The sequence below is a fragment of the Amphiura filiformis genome, chromosome 3, assembly GCF_039555335.1.
Source record: "Amphiura filiformis chromosome 3, Afil_fr2py, whole genome shotgun sequence".
Lineage (NCBI taxonomy): Eukaryota > Metazoa > Echinodermata > Ophiuroidea > Amphilepidida > Amphiuridae > Amphiura > Amphiura filiformis.
Window position 1 is genome coordinate 15,911,159 of NC_092630.1, and position 27,402 is coordinate 15,938,560.

Sequence of the window (27,402 nt, forward strand, 5' to 3'; positions counted from 1 at the left end):
AGGTCCCGATTTAATTTTTCAGTGCTTGTTCTACTAATCCATTTTTAAGATACCAAAATTCATACATCCAGCTAACATTCAAGTATCAAACATAATTTTCATCCATACTTCATGTGTGTCCCTTGTCGCATTAACTGTTACCCAGGTAATAAATCACTTTTCAGATAAAAGTCAAAAATGACAATTTCTGTTTTTTCGTAATTTTCACAAAGAAAGACGAGACCCAAAGCGCTGGTAGTAGTACACGTGAGGTACACCTTGAGGTAGCTAATACCCTAAGGTAGTATAATAGTGCCACCCTTCTCCGTTTAGTTGCAATAGATGTGTCCGGGATTCCCCACAGTCCGGCATTACCCCACTTTCCCCTAAGTCCGACGCATTCGTCACATATGCTTCACACCTACCTGCTGTATACAGACCCATAAATACATTTATAATAATAATATATCTAAAATAAAAGGAAGATCGCTAAATCTTGTCCGCGAGCAGGCTCCGAGATGCTTTGACTTTCAGCAATGATTTATTTGTACATTGATCGGGTACATATTGCTCATAACCAAAGTGCCTATAAGTCACTATTACATGTTTCTCATTTGCAATTTTGATTTTCTGAGTAATGAACCCATAATTAATAAAAAATTTCCAGCCGCATTCTTCATTAACTTGTGGAATACATCAAAAGAGATACTCCACAAGTTAATGAAGAATGCGGCTGAAATTTGATGAATTATGGGTTTATTACTCAGAAAATCAAGACTGCAAATGAGAAACATGTAATAGTGATTTTATACGCACTTTGGTTATGAGGGTGACGCAATAATGAAAGAAAGTTCGTCTTTTATTTTTTGTTGTTCTAAACTAAGTTTTGACGTCATGCACGTCTGAATTCAAACCCACGTGAAGGCGTTGGTATATTGTTCTCTGTACAATAATATCCTAAACCTGACGTGATATCTCATCCAAGTTCCTATAGAAATATTAATACTATTCATTCTTTTTAACACTTCGATGCCATTTAAATGTTCACACGTTAAAGTCTCAAAAATGTTCTACAATTACTATTTTAATCTTAACCACACTTTTATACTTGGAATTAAGTTCATGCAGCAGGATCGCATTCATTTTGGCGAAGTGTTAATTATAAAAGATTAAATTCCATTTATTATAATTTTTGTTTTTGGTAAAAAAAATTTGGTAAGTCAATAACTATTCACAGAGAATGGGTTAATCATTGGGAGTAAAAAAGGTGCAGCGATTAATAGGGAAAAAAGTTTAAGCTGAAAGACATGACCTTAAGGGTAGACGAGGTATTGTTGGTCGAAGCAACCTAAAAATCGATTTTCATTATCTAGATCAATATATTATTGAACATTAACACCTTGATGTTTTGCAAAAGTTCATTCTACAAATCGTATACTTTGCAAACTTGCTTAATTTATTGTTGTTAATGAGTTATGTACGTTTTACAAAAGTGTTGTTGCTTCAGCCCTCTTTACAACGTACCGGTAACTCAAGAACCGCAGCACCTATAAAGTATATCTGTGATATTTTAATCTTCTACATGCACGCTCGCTATGAATTGAGCAATGCAGTTTTTGCCAAAGCTCACTACCATTCGTAAGATGCTGTCAACTAAATCACAACAGTTTAAAATAATTAATAACCTTAAACTTCCACATACATGACATGGAGAGTGAATTTCAAGTTCCGTCACATGAATGGATGACTCTATTTGAAATCAGAGGGGTGTATTATTTCAACTGGAATAGCCCATACAATTAGACTAGAACGGGACAACTCCTACGCTACCTGTAGCTACCTGTCTAGGCGATATGTCATATACACCAGTCCTAGCTGCTACTCATTGCAGTCGTCAACTCCGATAGCCAAATACATAGCTTGATTTGCTCAGGTGTCAGCTCAACTAAATTATAGGTGTAGGGCCTACAATTAAGCCATAATGGATCACCGTGTTGCTATGTTGACATGCCTTATGGCATTGCTACCTGCCATAATTGCCCAACATTGGCACCAGAGTAACACCACTGCACCCGAGAGATGTTGCTTCCCTGCAAGTCAGTTTACCATCCGCAAATGTAAGAACACACTGTTTTCTTTCACTTTTTTCGATCTGTAAGATTTTTTGTTTGTTTCAATCTAATTTAGAGTATTATGATAGAGTTTATAGATAAAAGGAGTATTTCGTGATTCTGACAATCTCTTTTTATGATATGTTTCAGTAGATATCAACGAAAAAAGGCTCAATTCATATATAATATTTCAGTTGATTCTAATTTTGCATGAGCTAGTTATGAATGATTCATGTGTAAGTTACATTGCTCCGTGTCACTGTGTTGTAATTTCGTTATGTTAACAGAACATTGTAAAGTTGGCGATATTTTTGGTAAGCGAATGAACCTGCAAGAAATATTTTGCACACAAACATTATTCAGGCAGAGGTTTCCAGTGGTATAAAAATCTCAAATTTTTTTGCTATAAAAATTTTTTGGGGGATGAGGGGATCACAAAATTCCCCTTTAAGATTTATTACAGACCAAAAGACCAACTCGAAGTAAACATTCATGTCAGTTCAGGTTCTTGTTTAATATTTGTAGTTTGATGTTTCTTAATATTTTACCCTACGATGTGTTCTGATCATGCCAAACATAGCCTGTTTCACCCTTTTTTATTTTGCCATTAAACTTTGATACCCTAAGCAAGTATTTTGCTTGAAAAAGTATACCCTTTTTCCTGATTTTTGGCGTTTTTGACACCCTAAACAGGTAGGCCTACAGCGCTGTACTTGCCCAATGCTGAAAACAACCCTTTTTACTTGTTTTTGAACACAAGCATGGTGTCCACCTTGAAATACAAGTACCCCTCCCCCCGGGCGCCGACTAAGTTTTCATTAGTCTCTGTAACAAGCATGTCATAATCTTGTTTACTGGTAAATAATTAGTCTCGGTCCCAGCCGATTTGTGCTCCTTCGTCACTAAACAAAACGTAGTCCTGATCATGCTGATTGGCTGAATTAACTCCGAAAATTATTGTGTTGCCAAATAAGGCAATTAATGGACAGCCATGCGGTGATATAAATCCCCGTATTAATCAACACAATAGAGTTTGCGAAATGAATTCAGCCAATCGGCATGATCAGGACTACGTTTTGTTTAGTGACGAAGGAGCACAAATCGGCTGGGACCGAGACTAATTATTTACCAGACCATGCAGCAGCCCGTTAGTGCAAAGCAGTAAACAAGATTATGACATGCTTGTTACATGCTTGTTACAGAGACTAATGAAAACTTAGTCGGCGCCCGGGGGGAGGGGGTACTTGTATTTCAAGGTGGACACCATGCTTGTGTTCAAAAACAAGTAAAAAGGGTTGTTTTCAGCATTGGGCAAGAGGATTATGTATTCAAAACCACTCTGCCATTGGATTGGATTGGATTGGATTTTGGGATTTTCCGCTTATTTTTTCAGGCGCACCACTGCTCAGCAGCGTACTTTGGACATCGATCTATATCACCATCATAAAGTTCGTTAATTATGTAGACAAATCCAATTTTCTACTCACGGTTAGACAGTTTCGTCTTCAGTAATGCGATGATCCGCCTACACTCCCGAACTTTATGACTTTATACAATCCTGATGAATCTATTCCAATAAAAATTCCTTTAAAAAAGGAATGGGGCGCCCAATGTGAGCTTGGACGTGATATGGTGAATTCCATGGCATGGTGTTTAGATTTGGTCCCGGGGATTTGGTATCATAATGATTTTTTCTAGGGAAGAGTAGAAGATGATCAAATGCAAGAGAAATGTGTTTGATTGGGGAAGGTGTATCACAGGACCGTTTCGGATAAAATAAATTGAATTGGAATGAAGCTGTCGTGTCAATTTGCGATTATGTGGGGTGGGGGAGTTCAATTTTGGGGCATATTGTAGTGATGATATTGCTTTGGATATTGAATATTGTTGAATTTCGTTATGCAGGGGGTATATGATGGATAGTATAGAAGACACAAATAAGTAAGCTCCCCCTGGCAAAATATCTATGTTGACCAAAAGAAAAGTTTTTATGAATGTATAACGTCACATATACATCATAACGTCTGTGATACATATAGCCTACATCATCTACTTGCTAATACACTGACAATCTAATAGAGATGAAGGATAAAAAACAATTACAGAACATTCATTCTTCATAAAAGTAGCTATATGGGTATACAATGTTTACAAGATAAGAACGTTAATGTTTTGTACATGAACGTAACATCTTTGATACATAGTTGTTAACACACTGAAAATCTGACTAGAGATTTACAATTTGATGATATCCAAAAGAATACTTACTAACTTAGCATTGAAGAATTAAAAAAAATTACAGAACTTTCATTTGTTAACATACACGTAGCAATGATTAACAATGTTGAAAATACAAACGTAACGTTTTGTTCATAAACATAACATCCTCGACACATCTAGGATCCGCATAATTTGTTGATTAATGTCATAAACAGTCACAAAAGATTTATGGTCTTATCATTTTAAGGGGGACCCGATATTGCATTTGGAAGAACCAGGCTTTTCAATTACTATCAAAACTGCTGGGTACCAAACTTTTTGATACAGCTTGTATAGTAATTTGTTCTAATTTCTATGCAAAAGGAGCCAGTTGCTTCATCCTTAAAACAAATAGGCTACACCATAATTTCCAATTACCCCATGCAGATAGATAAGACCTTGGTAAGATAAGCATGTTAATTGTTATGTCACTATCACTATCTTGATCTTGATAAGATGCCTGACTTTGAAACTTTGGGTACAAAAACTCATACTCTGCAAGTTAGGTCAAATTTTGCACTATGATTGTTTATTTGAGGTTATTGGACTATGCCATTCAGATTAGGCTATTGTAGTCCATAGTGTTGGTCACCGTCTATCGGGTTCTAAGAGGCGGTAAACTGGTTACAAAGGTCAAAGTGGTTACGAAGGTCGAAGGTCTCGATTTATTTGGTGTTTTTACAAATCCATTAATTTTGTCTTTTAAACAAAGAATATACGCACACCATTTTATCCTGTGCATAACAGAAAACAATAATAAAATAAAATCCAAGCATATTGTGGTTTTATTTCTGAGCAAGGGCATAGTTTTAGCAAAACAATTGCGGAGTAAATCTAGTAAGAGTGAAATTAGAAGCTTCTCACAAACTCATGCCTATATTGTGGGCCGCCTCCGTAGAGGGCGCCCCAAAAAGGCGATATCAGACGATTGGCGCCTCAGTGGCTGCTAGCTAGCGTACATTTTGCGTTTGCGGCATCTACACAGTAGGCCTACGATGTTTGTGTCACTTACACAAGTCACGCCTTAATTCATCAGCTATAGCCGCCAATTGAAGACCTTTCCCCACATAATCGCAAATTGACACGAAAGCTTCATTCCATGAAGTAGGCCAATAGTATTAGCTCATATATCATAAAAAGGTTAACATTTCTCATAACAAGCTGATTTTTTCAGGATAGATCCAGGAATATGTTTGAATCAAATTCCAAAAGTCCCCGAGAATCCCCCTTGTGCTTCCTTCAAAATCCAAGATGGCGTCCAAAATGGCCGCCATTTTCAGATTTTATCATAATTTTGCCCCCAGACATGTTAAAATCACAAACAAAGCATCTAAATATATGTTTTGAGGTACACGGAATGTTTTAAAAACATTTGCAAGAGGTTTCAATGATCCTAAGTAGCCAAAATCCAAGATGGCGTCCAAAATGGCCGCCATTTTCAGTTTTTATCATAACTTTGCACCCAGATATGTTAAAATCACAAACAAAGCATCTAAATATATATTTTGAGATACAAGGAATGTTTTAAAAACATTTGCAAGAGGTTTCAATGATCCTAAGTAGCCAAATTCCAATATGGCGACCAAAATGGTTGCCATTTTAGAAAGTAAAATTAGTTTTCAACCAGACTTGTTAAATACATATACAAAATATCTCACATAGGTTTGAGGTACAATGGATATATTCAAAATGTACTCGAAGGATTTCAATACCTAGATATAAAGCCAAAATACAAGATGGCGTCCAAAATGACCGCCTAAGAAGTGTTTAAGATATCATTGGCATTGGAGAAAGTTCAAAACTCATGATTTGTAAGCAGACTTATAATGCACATCATCCAAATTCACTACCATTATTACCATCATTATTTTACAATATTGATTCAGTGCTTTTACCATGTGTACAATACAATAGTTACCATTATTTTCTATTTGCCTCCAAAAAAGCTGAGCTCATGCCAAGATGACTTAAGCCTATCTTCACATCGGTATCGATGTGATGTAATGCAATCAAATGGTATACCTTAAACTTAATCAACTTGCACTGTGTCTTTTGCATTAATGTTCTTCAATGTTGGTTCGGTCTCCTCCTCATTGTCCCCAACTAGTACAGGTGCTGTGTTGCTGCAAGACTGACCACAGCATTTGCTGCACATCAATGTACAGAAGAGTCTCAAGTTTCTTGCAGCTGCATGTCGTGTTGTTGCATCTTGTTTGCATCCACGTGATACCATGTTGAGCAATGTGTCTGGTGCAACAGCGAGTTCTGTTTCTACTTGAACAAGAATACCATCTTGTGATCTCCATCCCCAGTCAGTTGGACTTAGGTTGTTCCCCATCCATTCTTGAACCGTGAGGAAAGTGCGGAATGAGTGCTGTTTTGCAGCAGCACAAGTTGGGGGTAAACTCGCGAGCTCAAATGAAGAGCTAAGGGAACTGCGACCAATTGCCCGTTTGTATACAGTGTGGCGGTATTCATTCAATGAACCGTTGCTAACCCCATACATCTTCAGGATGAAGCTCTCCCCTGCTCTCTGTACCTCATCATGCGTGCTGCTGGCATTTGTAAAGGTATCTAATAAGTCATATTCATGTTTCTTGTTCAGGGTTTGCGCTTTCCTCGACGATAAATGGCTGAGACTGTGTCACAGCCTGTAATAGTGTGAAGAGACATCAAAGCAGATGAAAGCAGAATTGGGAAGCTGTGGGCGCAATACATCAGACAGGTGGCCCTTATTCGGCATTTCATTAGAGCTGAAAGAGCAGGGAATTGGAAGCTCCACCTCTACTGCATAAGAGAGATGATGCCTCACTTCCACGCTGCAGGGCATCTCCACGGGGACTGCTCTATAATCCGAAGGTTCTGTAATCCGAAAGTCCTTTAGTCCGAAGGTTCGCTAGTCCGAACACGTGTTCATAGCATTCGCTAGTCCGAATTTTAAAAGAGGTTCTCTAGTCCGAAAAAAAATTGAAAAGAGGTTCTTTATTCCGACGGTTCTTTATTTCGAACGTTCTATAGTCCGAATTTTAAAAACGGTTCTCTAGTCCGAATATGAAAATAGTCTCTATAGTCCGAATTTAAAAAAGGGTTCTATAGTCCGAATATAGAAATAGGCTCTATAGTCCTAATTTTAAAAAGGGTTCAATAGTCCGAATATAGAAATAGGCTCTATAATCCGAATTCAAAAAAGGGTTCTCTAGTCCGAAATTGCAAAACGGTTCTATAAGCCGAAACGGATACCGTGTTCTTTAGTCCGAATCAGTAAAAAGGTTCTATAGTCCGAATTTTTAAAACATTAACATAACCTCTTCCTAAATAAGACTAAAGCAGAGTTTATGGTAAACGAGATGACTCTACTGCTAAAAGGGCGTACACCACCAAATCATGATGTAATGTAGATGGATTCCAGTAAAAACAAAAATCTTTTTAGAGATATTTTGGCCTTTCTGTGAAAAAAAGAGAGCCATGTTATAGCTTAAATAAATATTTGAGACTTACACATGAACCTCAGATCGCCCAAAAAAGTTGCAGAAACGGGTTTTCAGGGTAGAGAACGGGTCGAAAATGATGATGATTTAATCACAATTTCCCGTACATTGAAACATTTCACACCCCGGGCACCCCCCTCCCACAAATCGCAAGATAAAAGTATTCTGTAAACTAGTTTGTTTAAATGACTAAAATTTGTGTAAATGAAAAAGCCGCAGCATTTACATGGCTGGATGGCGCTATGAAAATTTGAACTTGACAATGCCCGAATACATCATAGAGTATTACTAGTATATAATATTATAATGGAATGAAAAAGGATAAAAATGAAGGTGAACGTCAATGTACGCTACGGAAAATATCCAGAGAAACCAACCATGTTGAACAGCACAGATTTGTATTTAACAATAATTTGACACTGAAACAAATGATAAAAATAAAATTCGGATTATAGAACCTGTTTACCAATTCGGACTAAAGAACACGGTATCCGTTTCGGACTATAGAACCGTTTTGCAATTTCGGACTAGAGAACCTTTTTTCAAATTCGGATTAGAGGACCTATTTTTTATATTCGGACTAGGGACCCTTTTTTTAAATTCGGACTATAGAGCCTATTTTCATATTCGGACTAGAGAACCGTTTTTTAAAATTCGGATTAAAGAACCTCTTTTAATATTCGGATTAGGGAACCTTTTTTTAAATTCGGACTATAGAACCTTCGAAATAAAGAACCGTCGGAATAAAGAACCTTCGTAATAAAGAACCGTCGGATTAAAGAACCTTCGGACTAAAGAACCGTCGGAATAAAGAACCGTCGGACTATAGAGCTTCCATCTCCACTATGCCAAATCTGCAAGGTTGTATTTACAACAGATGGAGTCTTTGGGGAAAAACATGCCCGCAGATGAGTACCAACTGTTCACAGACAAGGGATATTTCACCAAACCATTGAGCAGTTTTTGTTGTGGACTTTGAAGACATCAGGGGGAATGACACCTGGTTGCGGCATCACAGACAGTACATTAACCAAGTGGGTCCACGCACTTTCTCGATGTGCCCCAGATTGTGATGCTTTATAGCAGTTCATGTGTGTTCATACGGGAACATAAAGGATCGTAAAGTTTTTGGTTGTAAACCATTGGTTGGTTGAAGGCACATCCCCCCCTTTACTGGGTATGGACCGGATCGTCTGGTATCTGTATCAACTGGGACTGTAGCAGATTCATCCGCTAACTGTGATAGAGCGGTGGAAGTTGGCACAAAGTCAGCAATAGAAATAACGGGTACGAAGTTTACAAACATTGCCTTACGCCGAAATGACAAGGTTACTATGAAAACAGGGAAAATATGACACAACATCCAATGGGGGAGTAACACAAAATATATAAACAGAGTTACTCCCCCATTGGATGTTGTGTCATATTTTCCCTGTTTTTAATTTTATCCATTGCTAGTGTGACACTGTTGTATCCTTTTGGATCCATCCTTTGGTTCCCTGCTGGTCAGTTGGAACAGATTTTCCCTGTTTTTATAAGGTTACTATGATTGGAGCAAAGGACAAGATGGTGCGAGTTAGGGGACAACAAGTAGAAGTGAATCCGACTCTATTATTTAATAGAATCACATGTGTACTGAACAACAGCTCTGAGATAGCGTCATTCTTTACGTACGAACTAGGTCCTCAGCCACCTTCTCTCTTTGAAGATTAACTTATGCGTAAACCGCCAAAGAGTTCCCTGGGCCTTCTGTTGAAATCGTTCACTGAGCATTCCAAGCTGCCGAGAATTGTCTCTTTGTAGTAGATGGTGGTTACCTACTTCGACATGCCATTTGGCCACATCCCTCCACCTATGCAGGCATATGTCAGAATTACACATCACACATGCTAAAGCATTATGGAGCACACCCGATTGTTGTATTTGCTGGATATGGCACTTTTCTCACGGTTCAAGAATGGATGGGGAACAACCCAAGTCCAACTGACTGGGGATGGAGATCACAAGATGGAATTCTTGTTCCAGTAGAAACAGAACTCGCTGTTGCACCAGACACATTGCTCAACATGATATCATGTGGATGCAAACAAGATGGCTGCAACAACATGACATGCAGCTGCAAAAAACTTGAGACTCTTCTGTACATTGATGTGCAGCAAATGCTGTGGTCCGTCTTGCAGCACCTGTACTAGTTGGGGACAATGAGGAGGAGACCGAACCAGCATTGAAGAACATAATGCCGAAGACACAGTGCAAGTTGATTAAGTTTAAGGTGTACCATTTGATTGCATTACATCACGGGGATACCGATGTGAACATAGGCTTAACTTAAGCCATCTAGGCATGAGCTTAGCTCTTTTGGAGGCAAATAGAAAATAATGGTAACTATTGTATTGTACACATGATAAAAGCACTGAATCAATATTGTAAAATAATGATGGTAATAATGGTAGTGAATTTGGATGATGTGCATTATAAGTCTGCTTACAAATCATGAGTTTTGAACTTTCTCCAATGCCAATTAACACATCTTAAACACATGGCTGGTTGAAAACTAATTTTACTTACTAAAAAGGCGGCCATTTTGTCCACCATATTGGAATTTGGCTACTTAGGATCATTGAAACCTCTTGCAAATGTTTTTAAAACATTCCTTGTCCCTCAAAATATATATTTAGATGCTTTGTTTATGATTTTAACATGTCTGGGAGCAAAGTTATGATAAAAACTGAAAATGGCGGCCATTTTGGATGCCATCTTGGATTTTGGCTACATAGGATTATTGAAACCTCTTGCAAATGTTTTTAAAACATTCCTTGTACCTCAAAACATATATTTAGATGATTTGTTTGTGATTTTAACATGTCTGGGGGCAGAGTTATGATAAAAACTGAAAAGGGCGGCCATTTTGGACGCCATCTTGGATTTTGAAGGAAGCACAAGGGGGATTTTCGGGGACTTTTGGAATTTGATTCTACACATATTCCTGGACCTATCCTGAAAAAATCAGCTTGTTATGAGAAATGTTAGGGTTATAGCTAATACTATTGGCCTAAAGCATTTCTCTCGTATTTGATCATCTTCTACTCTTCCCTAAAAAAATCATTATAATACCAACTCTAATCACCATGGAATTCACCATATCCCGTCCAGCTCACATTGGGCGCCACATTCCTTTTTAAAGGAATTTTTATTTATTTGGAAACTCATCAGCGATCGTCATTTCGGGGTTGTCGCCAGACGGTTTGTTTAGTGACGGAGGAACACAAACTGGCTGGGACCGAGACAAGTAAATAATAGAGACATTGCGATTTCCAAACGTAGACCATAGTGCAGTTTTGTCCACGGCAAATTCACCGTGACCTTTTCAGCCATAAACCCGCTTAGTGAAGATTAAACCGAAATATGCAGTACTAAACCATTGTAGTAATCGATTGTCCAATGCACATTTCTTACCACGTGATAATATTAATCCAATGAGCGATCGAATTGTCCGCTACGGTCGACTAATCCAATCGATAATGACGCTATTGACATGTACGGGTGGAGCCCCACTGACTGAGTTTTGGGGATTTTTCACTGGTTTGCTATCATTTACTCATCAAGGCGCTCCACCGTTATTATAAGGACTATGCTAATAATTTAAAGATTGACATGTAGAAAATAAACCATACTTGATTGACAGAAAGTACTAAATTTGTACCTAATACGCAGGGGCGTAGCCAGCTTTCTTGGTCGGGAGGGGGGGGGGCAAAATAAAATTTTGGGGCACAGACGAAAAAATTGCAGTTGCATCATACAATACATAGAGACTGTATGTCTTCGAGCTTCCCGAAAAGGGCCTTATTGGGATGATGTGCGCGCGTAGCGCGAAAAAAATGGTATTTTACACTATTTTCGCCCATTTTCCGGCTAAAAATGGGCTTTATTGTTACAATGTGCGCGCGTAGCGCGGAAAATGTTGTATTTTACACTATTTTGGCCCTGAATTTTGCTAGAAAAGGGGCTCTTGCCCTTTCCTTTGCCCTCCTGATTTTCTCTTTCATTTTTTGTCAGAGGGGCACTTTTTCTATCATTTTTGTCAGGGGGCACTCTCGATATTGCTTATCGAGAGTGCCCCCCCGCTGGCTACGCTACTGCTAATACGGTTTGGTGGCACTCCTCTTCCAAACGCGACCAAGTCAGGGCGGCCCGGTGAAGCAAAATGTGCATTGGATTAACACGGGAGTTTGGATAAGATGGTAGATTTCCTTTCTCATACAAATGCATGCTCCCCGTTATTAAAGCTTGTACCGGATTAAAAATTCAGATTTTTGAAAAGAATAAATAATTGAAACATAGAGCAAGTACTAAAATCAGAGCTTTTATACTTTTTGATATATGACGCTAACTAGTTCATCTCATACCGGTATACCCACAGCACAGCGCTACGAGTACGGGTCAATTACCTATGTGAGTGCCCCTGTGTTGTGTGCATACATGTAGTTAACAATAACTGCATGATGCATCGGACGAACGTTGATCTATTCAAAACCACTCTCCTGTATCGAAGCGAGGTCATGTCACGTATTTAGCTATTTTTGAAGATATTCCACGTGCGAAATCGACGTAGATACATCGTTGAAAATGCACAAAATTTGTCCATTTCACAATATGTTAAAGACAGTCAAAGATACTGAACGAAGGAAAGTCTAATATTGTTATTATGATCCTTTTTGTTTGTAAAAATAAAGGTACAGCAATGTGTTAAAAATGGACTAAATTTAAACGCAATATTCATACGCAGAGATTGCCCATTGAGATGTGTGAGATACTTTGCGTTCAAAAAATGACATTGCGATTTCCCATTTTGAATTCCAACGTAGAATAAAACGCAGATGCTACGTTGAAATATGCTGATTTTAACTCATGTCTAAGTCCATGCAACGCGCCCAGTTTTCAGGGCAAAAAAGTCTCATTTTGAAAGTAAGTCATGATGTATGGATGTATAGTGATCTTTAATCTACTAAAATATATGTTTTGGGGCAACTATAATATTTGGGGAGCACAAAAAACAATTAAGTTTAATCAGCATGTAGGTCAAAATTTTAGTCAAAATCAAAAGCGGCCTGTTTGAATTAGGCAGAGACTCAGCTTAGCCTACTGTTATTTTTCAATCACTATGCCCTCTATCGACCTAGATTAGATTAGATCAAATATTATAGCCTTCATTCCAGCTGACTTGTTCTCCTTCGTGACGAATGAGCACAATCCAGTTTGGAACCGAGACTAGCAATACCAATATTTAACACCGTATTAACGTACGTAAAAACGTACGTGAAAACGTACGTTCCACATGCTGCGTTTGGAACATCGCAATCTCTCTAATATACGGTGTACCATGAGGGACATGCAAACTTAAAATAATTTTTTACAAACTCAAATATTTTTTTACAAACTCAAATAATTTTTTACAAACTCAAATAATTTTTTACAAACTCAAATAATTTTTACAAACTCAAATAATTTTTGCAAACTCAAATATTTTTTTACAAACTCAAATAATTTTTGCAAACTCTAATATTTTTTTACAAACTCAAATAATTTTTGCAAACTCTAATAATTTTTGCAAACTCAAATAATTTTTTACAAACTCTAATAATTTTTTACAAACTCAAATAATTTTTGCAAACTCTAATAATTTTTTACAAACTCAAATAATTTTTGCAAACTCTAATAATTTTTTACAAACTCAAATAATTTTTGCAAACTTAAATTAATTTCTGCAAACTCAAATAATTTTTGCAAACTCTAATAATTTTTGCAAACTCTAATAATTTTTGCAAACTCTAATAATTTTTTACAAACTCAAATAATTTTTGCAAACTCTAATAATTTTTTGCAAACCCAAATAATTTTGTTAGTGTCAGATCCCCATTTTGCTTGTTCGCCCTAGTGCAATGAGCCTTGCTTGGTGCATCGATGGCATTGCGCCTTGATTAGTGATCGATCGCTTATCGATGCATCGTTCCTTCGGTGATGCCTAGATTTCAGCCAAGATGCCGGGAGGTCATACGAGTTTTTAACCTTCAAAAAACACTTCAAATAGCTTCATATAGAGTAAGTTATGGTGACATTAAAGATGTTTATGGAACCAGAAGCGTGTATTCTCAAGATTTCCTGGTCGTTGCTGAGTGAGTGTATGATTTAGAAAAATTATTTGAGTTTGTAAAAAATTATTTAAGTTTGTAAAAAATTCTCTTTTATGTCCCGTCAGTCACGTTTATGTCCCGTCAGTCACGTGACTGACGGGACATAAACGTGACTGACGGGACATAAACGTATTTGAGTTTGAAAAAAATTATTAGAGTTTGCAAAAATTATTAGAGTTTGCAAAAATTATTTGAGTTTGTAAAAATTATTTAAGTTTGTAAAAAATTCTCTTTATGTCCTGTCAGTCACGTTTATGTCCGTCAGTCATGTTTATGTCCCGTCAGTCACGTGACTGACGGGACATAAATGTGACTGACGGGACATAAACGTGACTGACGGGACATAAACGTATTTGAGTTTGCAAAAATTATTAGAGTTTGCAAAAATTATTAGAGTTTGCAAAAATTATTTGAGTTTGTAAAAATTATTTAAGTTTGTAAAAATTTTTATGTCCCGTCAGTCACGTTTATGTCCCGTCAGTTCACACGTGACTGACGGGATAAACGTGACTGACGGGACATAAACGTGACTGACGGGACATAAACGTGACTGACGGGACAAACAACTTTTTGGTGTTTTTCCGTGACAGACGGACAATTTTAACACCCATAGTGGAAAATGAAAGCATACATTCATAATATTTCTTCTGGGTTTTATTTGTATCCTGGATTGCAGTGCCAGTAGAGGTGTCAACTGTCAAAGCTGATATTACACTATTAATGAATATCCCCAGTGCATATGTAGGCCCCTATTATAATACACAAATGTGTGCTATTCAAAATTGTGACACAGGACGTGACAGACGGGACGTGACAGACGGGACGTGACAGACGGGACGTGACAGACGGGACATTTTTAGTGCTTTTCTTACTAAATTTGTAGTTTCTAATACCACATTGGTGAACATGTGATGGTTTCTAAGCTTTTCTATTTCTTGACGAACTTCAAGAGTTCAAACCTTTCTAAATCATACACTCACTCAGCAACGACCAGGAAATCTTGAGAATACACGCTTCTGGTTCCATAAACATCTTTAATGTCACCATAACTTACTCTATATGAAGCTATTTGAAGTGTTTTTTGAAGGTTAAAAACTCGTATGACCTCCCGGCATCTTGGCTGAAATCTAGGCATCACCGAAGGAACGATGCATCGATAAGCGATCGATCACTAATCAAGGCGCAATGCCATCGATGTACCAAGCAAGGCTCATTGCACTAGGGCTAACAAGCAAAATGGGGATCTGACACTAACAAAATTATTTGGGTTTGCAAAAAATTATTAGAGTTTGCAAAAATTATTTGAGTTTGTAAAAAGTTATTTAAGTTTGTAAAAAATTATTTGAGTTTGCAAAAAATTATTAGAGTTTGCAAAAATTATTTGAGTTTGCAGAAATTAATTTAAGTTTGCAAAAATTATTTGAGTTTGTAAAAATTATTAGAGTTTGCAAAAATTATTTGAGTTTGTAAATTATTAGAGTTTGCAAAAATTATTTGAGTTTGTAAAAATTATTAGAGTTTGTAAAAATTATTTGAGTTTGCAAAAATTATTAGAGTTTGCAAAAATTATTTGAGTTTGTAAAAAATTATTTGAGTTTGTAAAAAATTATTTGAGTTTGTAAAAAAATATTTGAGTTTGTAAAAAATTATTTTAAGTTTGCATGTCCCTCATGGTACACCGTACTAATAGCAATTATCGTACGCGACGAAACTTGAAAACGACAGACTGAGGGCGACATTATAAAAAAAGTTTCGCCTGGTTTTAGCATTTTGCACCACAGCACCAACGCGCCGCGTATCATGACATGTACACGTCTAAACGCAGGACAACCGATTGTTATTGTTCTGCAAGGCTCACTCAGTCATTTAATAAGGCAATACAAACGATCGAATTTGGTATTCAAATGAACAAAATTTTGAGTTACACCTTTTTAGTGTAAAATTTTTTTTCTCGGCCAAATGAAAAGCAATAGTTTTCATTTTTTCAGTAAATGTCAGGAAAAACTGTAATGCTTTGATACTGTATTTTTTTCAAATCTTAGTGTTAAACTTAGTCGTGAAATTCAGTCATTTAGTGTAAGATTTTCGATTTTGATAGGCTTCAACTCTGCCCGCGAGCCCTTTTTGGATCAACCTTTTAGCTTTTCAAAGTAATATAGTTCGCTAAAGAAGGATTTTTCCCAACTTTCTAACGCACATCACCGTGAGCGATATATCATAGTTTTGTCAGAATTTCCGTTTTGATTCCATAATTTTTGACTACGAGCTGAAAAATTTTCAAATCCACGCGTGAAATACTAGCATTGTGGATCGATATCTCTGGGTGCCCGGCCTGGATACAGTGTTGCCAGAACTTCAATATAGCAAAGAAATTACCTAGTGTTTCAATTGTCATGAAGGTGACTGGGTATAGTGCCTTTTGTTTGTGATTGCTGGCCACCGAAAGTCATAATGAAGCAGCCAAAACAATACAAGGTTAAACATGGAAGTTTATAACAACCTATTATAATGACCTAAAGGAAAAATCATTTATGGCAACAATGAGCCTTGCATTGTAAGTCATGGTTCAAATGTGTTGAGTACCCACCCCACCCCCATAGGCCTACATAATATTACATACCGGTACCTTATGTGCACGGCTATAGCTATACATTTAGAAAGTAGGTCCTATAGCGCTAAATTATGACAAATAGGCCTACACAAACCCGAACGCAAGTCTGAAGGGTGTAATGAAAATGCCAACCCGCGATGGGGGGTCATTCAAAATTCACCTGGAGATAGGAGGGACATAAAATTAAAATCCCCTCTAATAACACGCGAATTTTGCTAGGTTTGGATTTTCCCATGGACCTCATCCTAGGTAAATAAACAAACAAACAAATAAAGAAACAGACAAAATGGTTTTCATAATCATGGAATCCATAGCCCCTATAAATTGAAATTGCAGGCTATCACGGGAGCAAATTTCCAAAATTCACCTCATTTACCAGAATTGGGGATTTGGGCTACCAAATCGCTGGTCAGGCAATCCTGGTTTTCAATGGAAAAGGGACCTGGTTGACAACAATTGAAATATCGATTATTTCTGCTGGTTGCTCTCGAAATAGAGTACTGAGTTTGACATTTCGGAGCATGAAGAGAAAAAGGGTAAAATAAAAACGGAAATTCTGACAAAACTATAATATATAGACCCACACGATGTGCTTTACAGAGGTGGGAAATATCTTTCTTTAGCAAACTATATTAGTTTGAGACGCTAAAAAATTAATTCTGTAAAAAGCTCACGGGCGAACTAAAGGCCTATAAAAATCAAAAATATCACACTAAAAGACACAATTTGATGCTTAATTTTAACACCAGGATTTTAAAAAAAAATGTTCATCCAAGCACTATGTTTTTATATGACATTACTGAAGAAAAAAAAAATTTTGCTTTATATTTGACCGAGAAAATAAATTTCATAGCAAAAAGGTGTATCTCGGAATTGTGCTGATTTTAACATGTATCGATCGACTTTTAGCGCGACTAAGCAGAACAAAAGAACGGTTGTCCTGCGTTTAGACTGTGTAGAGGCCGGTCGAGTGCAGATCCGTCGGAACACGCTTTTCAATCAAATCAAACCCTAACCCTATAATCCTAACCTCATTTCCAATTGAAAAGCGTTATCCGATGGATCTGCAGTCGACCATTCTGCATAGGCCTAGATGTCTCATTTAAGACAGAACATCACGATATATGCTAATTAGGGTTAGTGGTTAGAGGTTAGGGGTTAGGGTTAGGGTTATATATGTTTATAGGGTTAGGGTTAGGGCTAGGGGTTAGGGTTCGCTCTGAGACATTGAATTTACCCGATCGACAGCTAGGCCTATATGCCTATCCCCATTTTTCTTCATCAAAATTGAGATTTTGGTATCAGAAGAAAGCTCATATTTTTCCTCATTATTCCAGTCAAATTTAAAGCCCGAAATATTTTTCGTTTAAATGGTGTGAACAAAAACGTACGGTAGTGATTTGTGGTTACCGCACCGGAAGTGTAGGTACTATCCTATGGGGCATTATTATACACGTTTTTGCTTCTCATAGCAAGACCGCTGGAGCAATAGGCCTACAACTAAAAATTTGGAAACATATTGTTTTAATGATAGGCGTTATTCTAAGATAGAAAACAGAACATGAAATATCGGACCATGCCTCTTTAATATTCATTTACTTTTCAATTTAATATATTTATGTGCAATAAATAGCCTATAATATTTACAGGCTAAAGACTAAGATATTTGGTTTTTTTATCCCCTCACCCTGAAATATTTCAGCTACTACGTCAGGGACAGTCCGTCTAGATGGCCCGAGGCAATTCCGACATTCTCCGCTCGCCATTCTGGAAGAGTCACATGAGTTTCACGACTATAATAATAGCCGTGTTGCTGCCGACATAATCAGACGATTCATCAACGGTTACCCCGAACAACACATCCGAATTGTAGAAGATCTGGAAGAGGTTAGTCTAGGTTTTCAGTCGCATCCCGCACCCCCAGGGGAGAGGGGGGGGGGGCTTGAATTCTGGCCGGGTACCCATGCTCGATCCGAAAAAAAGGGAGACTAGCACTATAGTCTCGGGACTCGCATAAGGGGTATCAAATTCATTGTCTTTTAGTCCAGCTAGGGATATCAAATTCACCTATTCTAGTCTCCAAAGGGGTATCAAATTATCTGATTCCATGCCCAAGAATTTTTATTTTTGGAATTTTGATAAAAATAAATCAAAATATGACTTTTGGACTTTCAATAGTCATTTCTTGTATAATAATTGTCGATTATGTGCGCTTGGTCTTACGGGGGGGGGGGAGGTCACCGAAACTTCTGGCGAAAACTAGTCCCATTTAGCCGAATAGGGGTATGTTTTTATAGAAATCTGGTTCCGCTATAGGGATATATTTTTACTTAGAACTACCGTATACTTGAAAACTATGTTTATCTGAGAAAAAAACTTCGTTTTTTTCAGTTTGAAAGTAGCCTTTAAGTAAAATTTCAAAGTTTTAGGGGCCTGAGCTTTCGATCCTAGCAGGATCTTTATCAAAGGCAGAGTGACAAGACAACACACAACATGCATATATATAGGGACATGGACATAAAGGAAAAGGAAATTAGCAAGACAAATAGAAGACATAAGTGTTTCTTTGGGAAATATCAATAGGGGCAGGAAGTGGGATGTCATGAATGGAAGTAAGAGGGATAAGGATATGAATGAAGACAATGGGCTGAATAGAAATATGAAAATGAATGACAACTACATGAACAAAATTACAAAATGATAGATGTAAATAGGAAATAAAAACTAAAATAATAAAGTGGAGGAAAAATATATTTAAAATAATAGAATTTTTTTTTATTATAAATAAATAAATAAATAAAATGGGGGGGAGGGCAAAATATTATGATGATGAAAAGCAAAACCTAGCCTGGATTATCTGATACCGACGCTATATGTTCAGTATTTCGGAAATACCGTACTGAGTTTATGCCAGAAAAAATAAACTTATGTGAGAAACTCAGAAGTTCTTACCGTTTTTTACAGAAGAACTATAAAGATTTGCCTATGGCGCAATTGACATAACTGGAATTTCAGGCACAAACTAAAAGTGCCCTCGTGTAAAAATCCCATCAGTTAATTATCATTCAGAGGAGGGAGCTTATATTGTACGTGATATTTACCCGTAAGGCAAAGGAGGCCATGTGCGCTATTAGGCGAATATTTACGGTATTTTAACAGTGTATATGTTGTTACCATGGTTACAGCCTGCTTCTTTTTTTTTACAAATCACTCCCAAACAGGAGACTCTTTATATCATCTACCCCTATGAGGAGAAGTGTACGAAGGGGAAATCTGCTGACTATCCATACCGTGCTGAACGCTGTATATCAGGTAAGAGAACAACATGATGACAAATAAATTTATATGCAGTAAGGAAACAACGATTTGAATTGTTTTTGCAAGACGAACAATTTCAGACATGTTTTAATGAAAATCTGATTTTGATGACCCTTGTGGTGCCCCAAAATGTAACCTTTGACCATTTTGCTCATAACTCGAAAACTATATATTGCAGATATAGGTCAAAGTAGCCCTATACTTTTTCTGAATCGTTATGACCAGATTATCACTTGCGCAGTGGATTATACGCGTGTACACGCTTTACCTTTTGTGGGCAAAAAAGGATACTTTCTCTATATTTGCGATAAAAGAATAGAAATAAAGGTTGCTGCCTTATCCTTTACACCCAAATAATATGTCCTCGGCAGTAAAGACGTTTAAATGATGTCTTCGGCTGCGCCTCACCCATTATTTACAGACATATTATTTGGGTGTAAAGGATGGGGTACTCTTTTATGTTTATTTCTTAACTACAAATGGAAAGAGAGTGGTAAAGCCTATCAACATGGTCAACTGTTTAATGATTTTTGACTCGAAACCTTTTGCGCCCAAGTTAAAGACCTTTAAGGGGCACTTTGTGATCCACAGCCTCATCCCCCCAGCTTACTCCAAAAAAAGGTGAGAATTTTATACCATCAGAAACCTAGGGCTATAATAGGCCTAATGTGTGTGTGCATGCCTATCTTGCAAATTCAGTCGTTTGACATTGTCCAGTTTGGATTTTCTGGCTGTCGGCCCGCCTATATAAACATTTTCTTCGCATTATATTTTGTCGATTTGGAAAAGTAAAAACCTGCGAATTTTGAAAGCGGCATTTTTGGAAAAAAATGATTATTTTTGACCCAAACAATAATTGTTTGTGGAAATGAGACACAATTGAGAGGATAACAAATTTTTAAATTTTTCAAATTGACAAAATTTATGTCAAGTTATGCAAAGAAATGTTTTGTAATTTTAGGGGGACGTTATTTCTTTTGAACCCTGTATAGAACTGTTACAGGCCTAATCATAGTACAATAAGGTATATGGGTATAACTCGCACATTCAAATGTCCGAATCAAATGAAATTTTGGAACTTTCTTTGTGGACATCGGCTAGAATACTTTGATCTAATATTGAACCATTTTGATACAAAATTTTAAGAGGATGTTAAAATCACAAAATGCCCCTTTAATCACTGTTTATCGCTAACTGATAATCTCTGCTCTCATTTACACAGAACACGCGGAATATGCAGGAAATGCTACTATCGACGAAGCCCTCTCCGTGGATTCTTGGCAATTATATATTCCTGAGAAATATACCAATGGGTATCATTCGATTACTGTTGGGCGAGACTCATGTCTTCCGCTTAGCTCGTCGTTTGCCGGAGTATCCGTTGGATGGGATGTGAAGCGTAAGTTTGTTTGTTTGTTTGTTTATTACCATGGAAAAAAGTTTGGAAAGATAATGGTCCTTTCAACAACCTGGCAAGACAAAAGCGCTGCACAACCCGGGTGCACAACATGAACAAATAAGATCATAATTAGTTCAAATTATAGAGTGTTCAGCAGTGGCGTTCCAAGCCAGTGGGGAGGAGGGTGGGTGCCTCCACACCCACTCCCCCCACCCCCCACCCACTTACACCCCCACTAGTCTCCACAGGGGAGGGGTGTCGAGAAATAAATTTTGCTTTTATATGGCCGAATTTACGTAGGGGCCTATACCTTTTTGTGGCCCCTGCATTGGCACGGCAACATGATTGCCACCCTGGCTCTTAGGATAGAAGAAGAGCGTGAAAAAGTTTGCCATATGAAGCTAAAGTGGTGACATATGGTGTAAAATGGAATACAGTCGAAAAAGTGCACATTTTTGCGCTCTTCGCGAAAATTTTCATTGGCTTAGGACGATTTTCAACATGGGGGAGCTGAAAATTGAAAATTGAAAATTTTCAGCTGAGGGTGCCAGAGGGGGGTTTCCCCCTTGGGAGTCAGACAAGTTTGCAAAATATAGGTCAGAAACACCCGTTTTCCCTCTATTTTATCACAATTTTTTAACTTCATCTAGGATTATTCGGGAGGGGGGGGGGGGCTTAAAGGTATTCCAGCCCCGCACCAAAATTATTGAGGGGGCTGAGCTCCCCAAACCTCCCCCGGCTCCTAAGCCTATGACTTTTGCACCATATTTCACCATTTTAGCTTCAATGTTTGCTCGCACTGCATGTGCCATAATAAACTTATTCTGTCTCCAAAAGGGGCTGACTTTACAAGACATTTTTTCAAACCCCATCCCCCAATGTCAAAAGTCTAAATTTACGCCACTGTTTAAGAGATTCTCTCTTGCGACCAATGATTATGTTTGAATTTATTTTTTGAACAGAGCACCTCGTGACTTCTACAGTATTTTACAACTATGAAGAAGGACTCACCGATGATCATGAGGAATACTTTGCTGTGCCTGACTACTGTGCAGAGGTAACATGCAAAGATTAATTAATTATTGATCTTTTTATCATTAGCCATACAGTTTGTATCAAAAGGATTGGTAGGCCTACACATACAGTGAAGGGCCTACCAATCAGTTTTGATGTTGATTGAAAAGCATTGTTCTGATGTTCTCATAGTCTCCTTCACAACCGGTTTCTGAAATCCTCCTGCGACCTCCTGTATTAAATTCAGCCAGCAAAAACACTTAAAGTAGGCCTACCAGTTTTGTCTGGAGTTATGTTCACCGCTGTTGTGGGAGACACGTTCTGCTATCGGGATGCGTACCCCGCACCCCGCAAGAGCCCATTTTCCCTTCTTCCCGCCATTTCCAGAAGGTATGACGTAGTCCATCAACCTCATAGATCGTGTGCATCCGATGGTCGTGGCAATTGTTTTATATGGGCATACTGGTTCCATTTGGATTTTCGTAAAGGCCATCGATGTTACTAATTACTAGTATGTAATTATTAAATACGCGAGTGATGCAGTTATTATATCATTAATTTCAGGCAATCGGACAAAACTAGTTATAGAATTCAAGGCCATCTGTAAAAAAGAGCGTGAGCATAAATGATTATGAACTTGGGACATCACAACACCTGTTTTAATTTGTGTCAGACCTATTATAAAAGTTAAAAAGTTAAATCCTTCCCAAGCCTTTCGGCCCATTGGGCGGCACCTATCTCCGTTTCATAACCCTAGGCCACATGTCTGCAAGCAGAAAAGCTACAGCAGGGGGTTTATAGTCCACTGGTAGCCATGTGTTTAACTTTCCCTACTCCATTCTTTCAATGCCAAACGCCTGGCAAGAAGGCAGTAGGTACCATTTAAAAGCCTAGTGGTCCGGCCGGGATTCGAACCCGCGACCTCCCGATCGTGAGGCGGACGCTCTAACCACTAGGCCACCACGCCGGTAAATGATAATAGACCTATTATAATGATACGATAATTTTGCCCCCAATAATAGCTTTCATTTTAACCGTTATTTGTTAAACTGTGATTTTAACTTTTTGAGAAATTAATGAATTTATCGAAAAACTTTTCGGAGAACTCTACCTTATTGCTCCCATCCCTTAACGGAAGAAATCCTATTGCCTTGTCAGTATCCATTTAAGGGTACACGACATATTGTTGGTCGAAGCAACCAAAAAAAAAATCAATTTTCATTATCTAGATCAATATATTATTGAAAAATAACACCTTGAAGTTTTGCAAAAGTGCATGTTACAAATCCTATACTTTGCAAACTTGCTTAATTTATTGTTGTTAATGAATGATGAACGTTTTTCAAAAGTGTTGTTGTTGCAGCCCTTTTTGCAACCACAGGACCTACAAAAGTATATCTGTGATATTTGAATTCTTCTACACACTCGTTATGAAATGAGCCAGTTTTTGCCAAAGCTCACTACCATTCGCAAGATGCTGTGAACTACCAAATCGCAACAGTTTGAAATAGTTAATAACCTTAAAGAAATCTGTTCGGCTTACATTTGATCATTCTTTTGGGCCCGCACATAATTATGTGGGGCTTATGTTATCATCCAAATGGTTGCCTGGTTGTTTGTTTGGCTGTCCGGTTCTTTCTTTGTGTTTGGCTGTCCGGGCGGAAGCAAATTAATCCACTGTGCAGTTCCAACGCAATAACCAATCAACTTCAAACTTGGTATGGCGATTGGATATGGTGGCCTGCTCTGCTGTATAGTTTTGTGTCATGTTATTTGCACATTTATGAATATTAATGAGCTTATTTGCATATTTTGCCTACATTTTCATTAATCCACTCTGCAGCTTATACGCAATAACTGATCAACTTCAAACTTGGTATTGTGATAGTACAGCCGGTCTCCAAAAAATTGTGCAAGTGAAAAGCGCCCTCTTTGGCAATTAGAAGTTGCCGTTGTGACATGATGCTTACATCAACGTCAAGGGCATAGTCTTAGCTCTCAAATGCCGTTTGTTCTGTTCGAGATTAAAACAAGCAAATTTAACAGAACAAACGGCATTTGAGAGCTAAGACTATGCCCTTGACGTTGATGTACCAGTAAGCATCATGTCACAAACGATTTTCACTTGCACAATTGTTTCTGAGACAGGCTGATGTTCTGTATAGTTTTGTGTCATTATTATTTCCATATTTATTAATATTAATGAGCTTATTTGCATATTGCATATTATTTGTATTATACAAACCTTTGTTATTTACACACCTTTGTGTGGAGCATGCACCTTAATTACGAACCGCGTATTTTATTCTAGTTGTTTCATTCATTTGGATAGGGTTTAACATGTGATAACACTAGAGGAAGTTTTGCATGAGAAAACGGACATTTTGATGAGAAACGGCCAAAATGGTGAGAATTGAATTTTTTCATTCTTTTGGATGATAATGTTTATTTTGAGCTCAGCGGAGATTAGCAATTCTCACCAGTTTTAATAAGACAATAATGATTGACACACACACCAGGAAGTTTCTCATCCAAAAGAATGAGAAAATTTAAATTCTCACCATTTTGGCCGTTTCTCATCAAAATGTCCGTTTTCTCATCCATAACTTCCACTAGTGTAATCAATGTTGTCAGTATTCACACCAATTCAGTCAATATTGTCAGTATTCACATGTCAAATTGAAACAGGAATAATTCAATATTTTATCTGCCCAAGTTTGAAGTTGATTGGTTATTGCGTTGGAGCTGCACAGTGGATTAATTAATATTATTTGTATGTTTGTTTCGTGCCTTTTTCATTCTACGAGTTTTTGTCCGTCTTTTAATGATTGATTTATTGGTTGATTTATTGACTGATTAATTGATTCCTGCATTCATTCATTCATTCATTCATTCATTCATCGATTGATTCACCCATTCATTGGTTGATTAATCAATTGATGATTCATTCATTCATTTATTGATTCATTGATCTGATTTATTTATTCATAATACTCTTTACCTTACAGAAACCACGCAAGAATGGCGGATCGGGACGGCCAGGGGGACGGCCAGATGGAGAACGACCAAGCAAAGGAAGGAAAACTGATTAGGCCAAGAAAACAAATTTATTATTGGTTGTCCTCCGCAACTTTTCTGGGAAAAGCGGGGGAATTTGTTGTAAAGAAATATATATAGTAAGAACCGAACTTAGCAGCGAAAAACGGGATCCAACTGCAGACAATGGCCGACGACAAGCTCAAAATTTTGTTTAAATTTAAAAAAAAGTTAGAATTTTACATTTTCATGACCAAATACTTGGAATCATACTTGGAACCAGCGTTGGTTCAGTGGATCTTGAGATAGGCCTACCTCTTTGATATTTCGAGACTTGTAAGACTATATTATCTTGAAGCCTATATGGCCAGAATTCTGAAGATGATTCTTGAAGAAACCTATGGCCAAGATTTCCGAAGATGATTTTATCACGCAGAACATTTATTTTAACAATTTCAATAAATCCCTTCATTCATGTTTTATATCGTTATGAACACTGCAGAGTGCCGAATACGCAAAATTGCTGTTCTGAGTAAACGGCGTTTGAAAATCTTGGTACCATTCCATTGGTCCTTCTAAAAATTTAGAACATTCGTGAGCACTCATTTGAAGTGTATATTATAGAAGTGAGTGTAGGCCTACACGAATTATTTGCAATACTTGCATGTTCTGAAACAATCGATATATTCCTCAAAACGCTTTTAACAGCTATTCGGCTTTATGCTGTATCCAAAATGTCTCTTCCATTGCGCATTCGGGGTCGAATACGCATTCAAATACTAAACCACTCACTCAGCCTTGATTTGGGGTTTTTGTGTAGAAATCACTCGTTGTCTTAAGACTATGTAGACTTAACTTGGTATAAGTAGTCATCCCTGTAATAGCAAAAACTTAACGAACGATTTTCTGGGATTTTCTAATTTCACGGGGGCGCACTCACATTATCAAGCCATAGCGATATCATGTGGGGGAATGCTTGTACTTATGTTGGTATCACTGGATAGAAGATACATACAGCTATACGTTAGTATCAAATATATCAGAATAGGACATTTAATATAGAAAATTAGGGGTTTCCAGCTATACAATACTATAGATCAACCTGATTTGTACAGCATAGGCTATACGATTCGTCTCTTTGCCGAATTCATTTATCGCACCTAGGCGCGATTCGTCCAAATCAAAATTTCAATATCTACGCCGGGAAGTAAGATTTACCATTAATTTTTGGTGGAAATAAAAGATCACCTGAAATATAATCATAAGCATACAAAAACTCAATTTGCTCAAATTCTCGATTCGTCACTCTGCCGAATTCATAACGAATATCCCAGTTTTTTTATACGTGGATTCTTTTTAAACTATGGATATTTGAAAATTCTGAGAATAAAATCAGAATTGTTAAAAATCAAGGAAGGTATCGTTAGTACAGTTTATTATAAATTTTCAAATTTGGTGCGGGCAGTGGAGGACAACCAAAACCCTTTTGTTGACCCGAAGGTCAAAGTTCATTAATACTCGTCCGTTTAGAGAACAGTAGTGTAGAATAAAAATTAAAATAAAAACAAAAAATTGACCAAAATATGAGTTTACCTTTTACGTAACCCTCGTCTTACAAAGACAACATCACAAAACATGCTAAATCGCGTCCAACCAATCTGACTGAAAAAAAAATCCGGAGGTATCTACTTTTTCCCCCTTCGTTAAAATTGTACACATTTTCCGTTAACTTTTTCAAACTAACCATAACTGTCAAACGTTTCCATGTGCACGTAATTGTTCGAATGATACCGGGTCAAAAGGAGGCAACCGGAAAATTTGTGTTCGTCTTTTCCCCCGAAATCCCCCCTCCCCGTCGTCAAGAAAGCTAATTACGCCCATGAACTATACCCTTTTGTTACTGTTAGACGTGATACTAAAATATGCCTCAGTAAGATGAGGGTTCCGAAAGTGTTAAAGTTGTAACATGTGAACACGTTAAAGCGTTAATAAAGTG

The 27,402-nt window shown here is 37.4% G+C and overlaps 1 protein-coding gene across 1 annotated transcript; it reads left to right on the forward strand.

Moving 5' to 3' along the window:
• Positions 1–1,876: 1,876 nt before the first annotated feature.
• LOC140148110 (development-specific protein LVN1.2-like) lies at positions 1,877–27,402 on the forward strand. Its single transcript, XM_072169965.1, has 6 exons — positions 1,877–2,096; positions 18,342–18,526; positions 19,861–19,951; positions 21,180–21,356; positions 22,319–22,413; positions 25,379–27,402. Exons 1-6 carry the CDS (start codon positions 1,961–1,963, stop codon positions 25,460–25,462), a joined length of 768 nt encoding a protein of 255 aa, XP_072026066.1. The 5' UTR covers positions 1,877–1,960; the 3' UTR covers positions 25,463–27,402.

What these genes read in the sequence shown, in the direction of transcription:
- LOC140148110 (XM_072169965.1), top strand. Translation starts at nt 1,961, where the DNA reads ATGGATCACCGTGTTGCTATGTTGACATGCCTTATGGCATTGCTACCT. An exon ending in TGCTGAACGCTGTATATCAG is followed by an intron (nt 19,952 to 21,179) that starts GTAAGAGAACAA and finishes TCATTTACACAG; the next exon opens with AACACGCGGAATATGCAGGA. An exon ending in CGTTGGATGGGATGTGAAGC is followed by an intron (nt 21,357 to 22,318) that starts GTAAGTTTGTTT and finishes TTTTTTGAACAG; the next exon opens with AGCACCTCGTGACTTCTACA.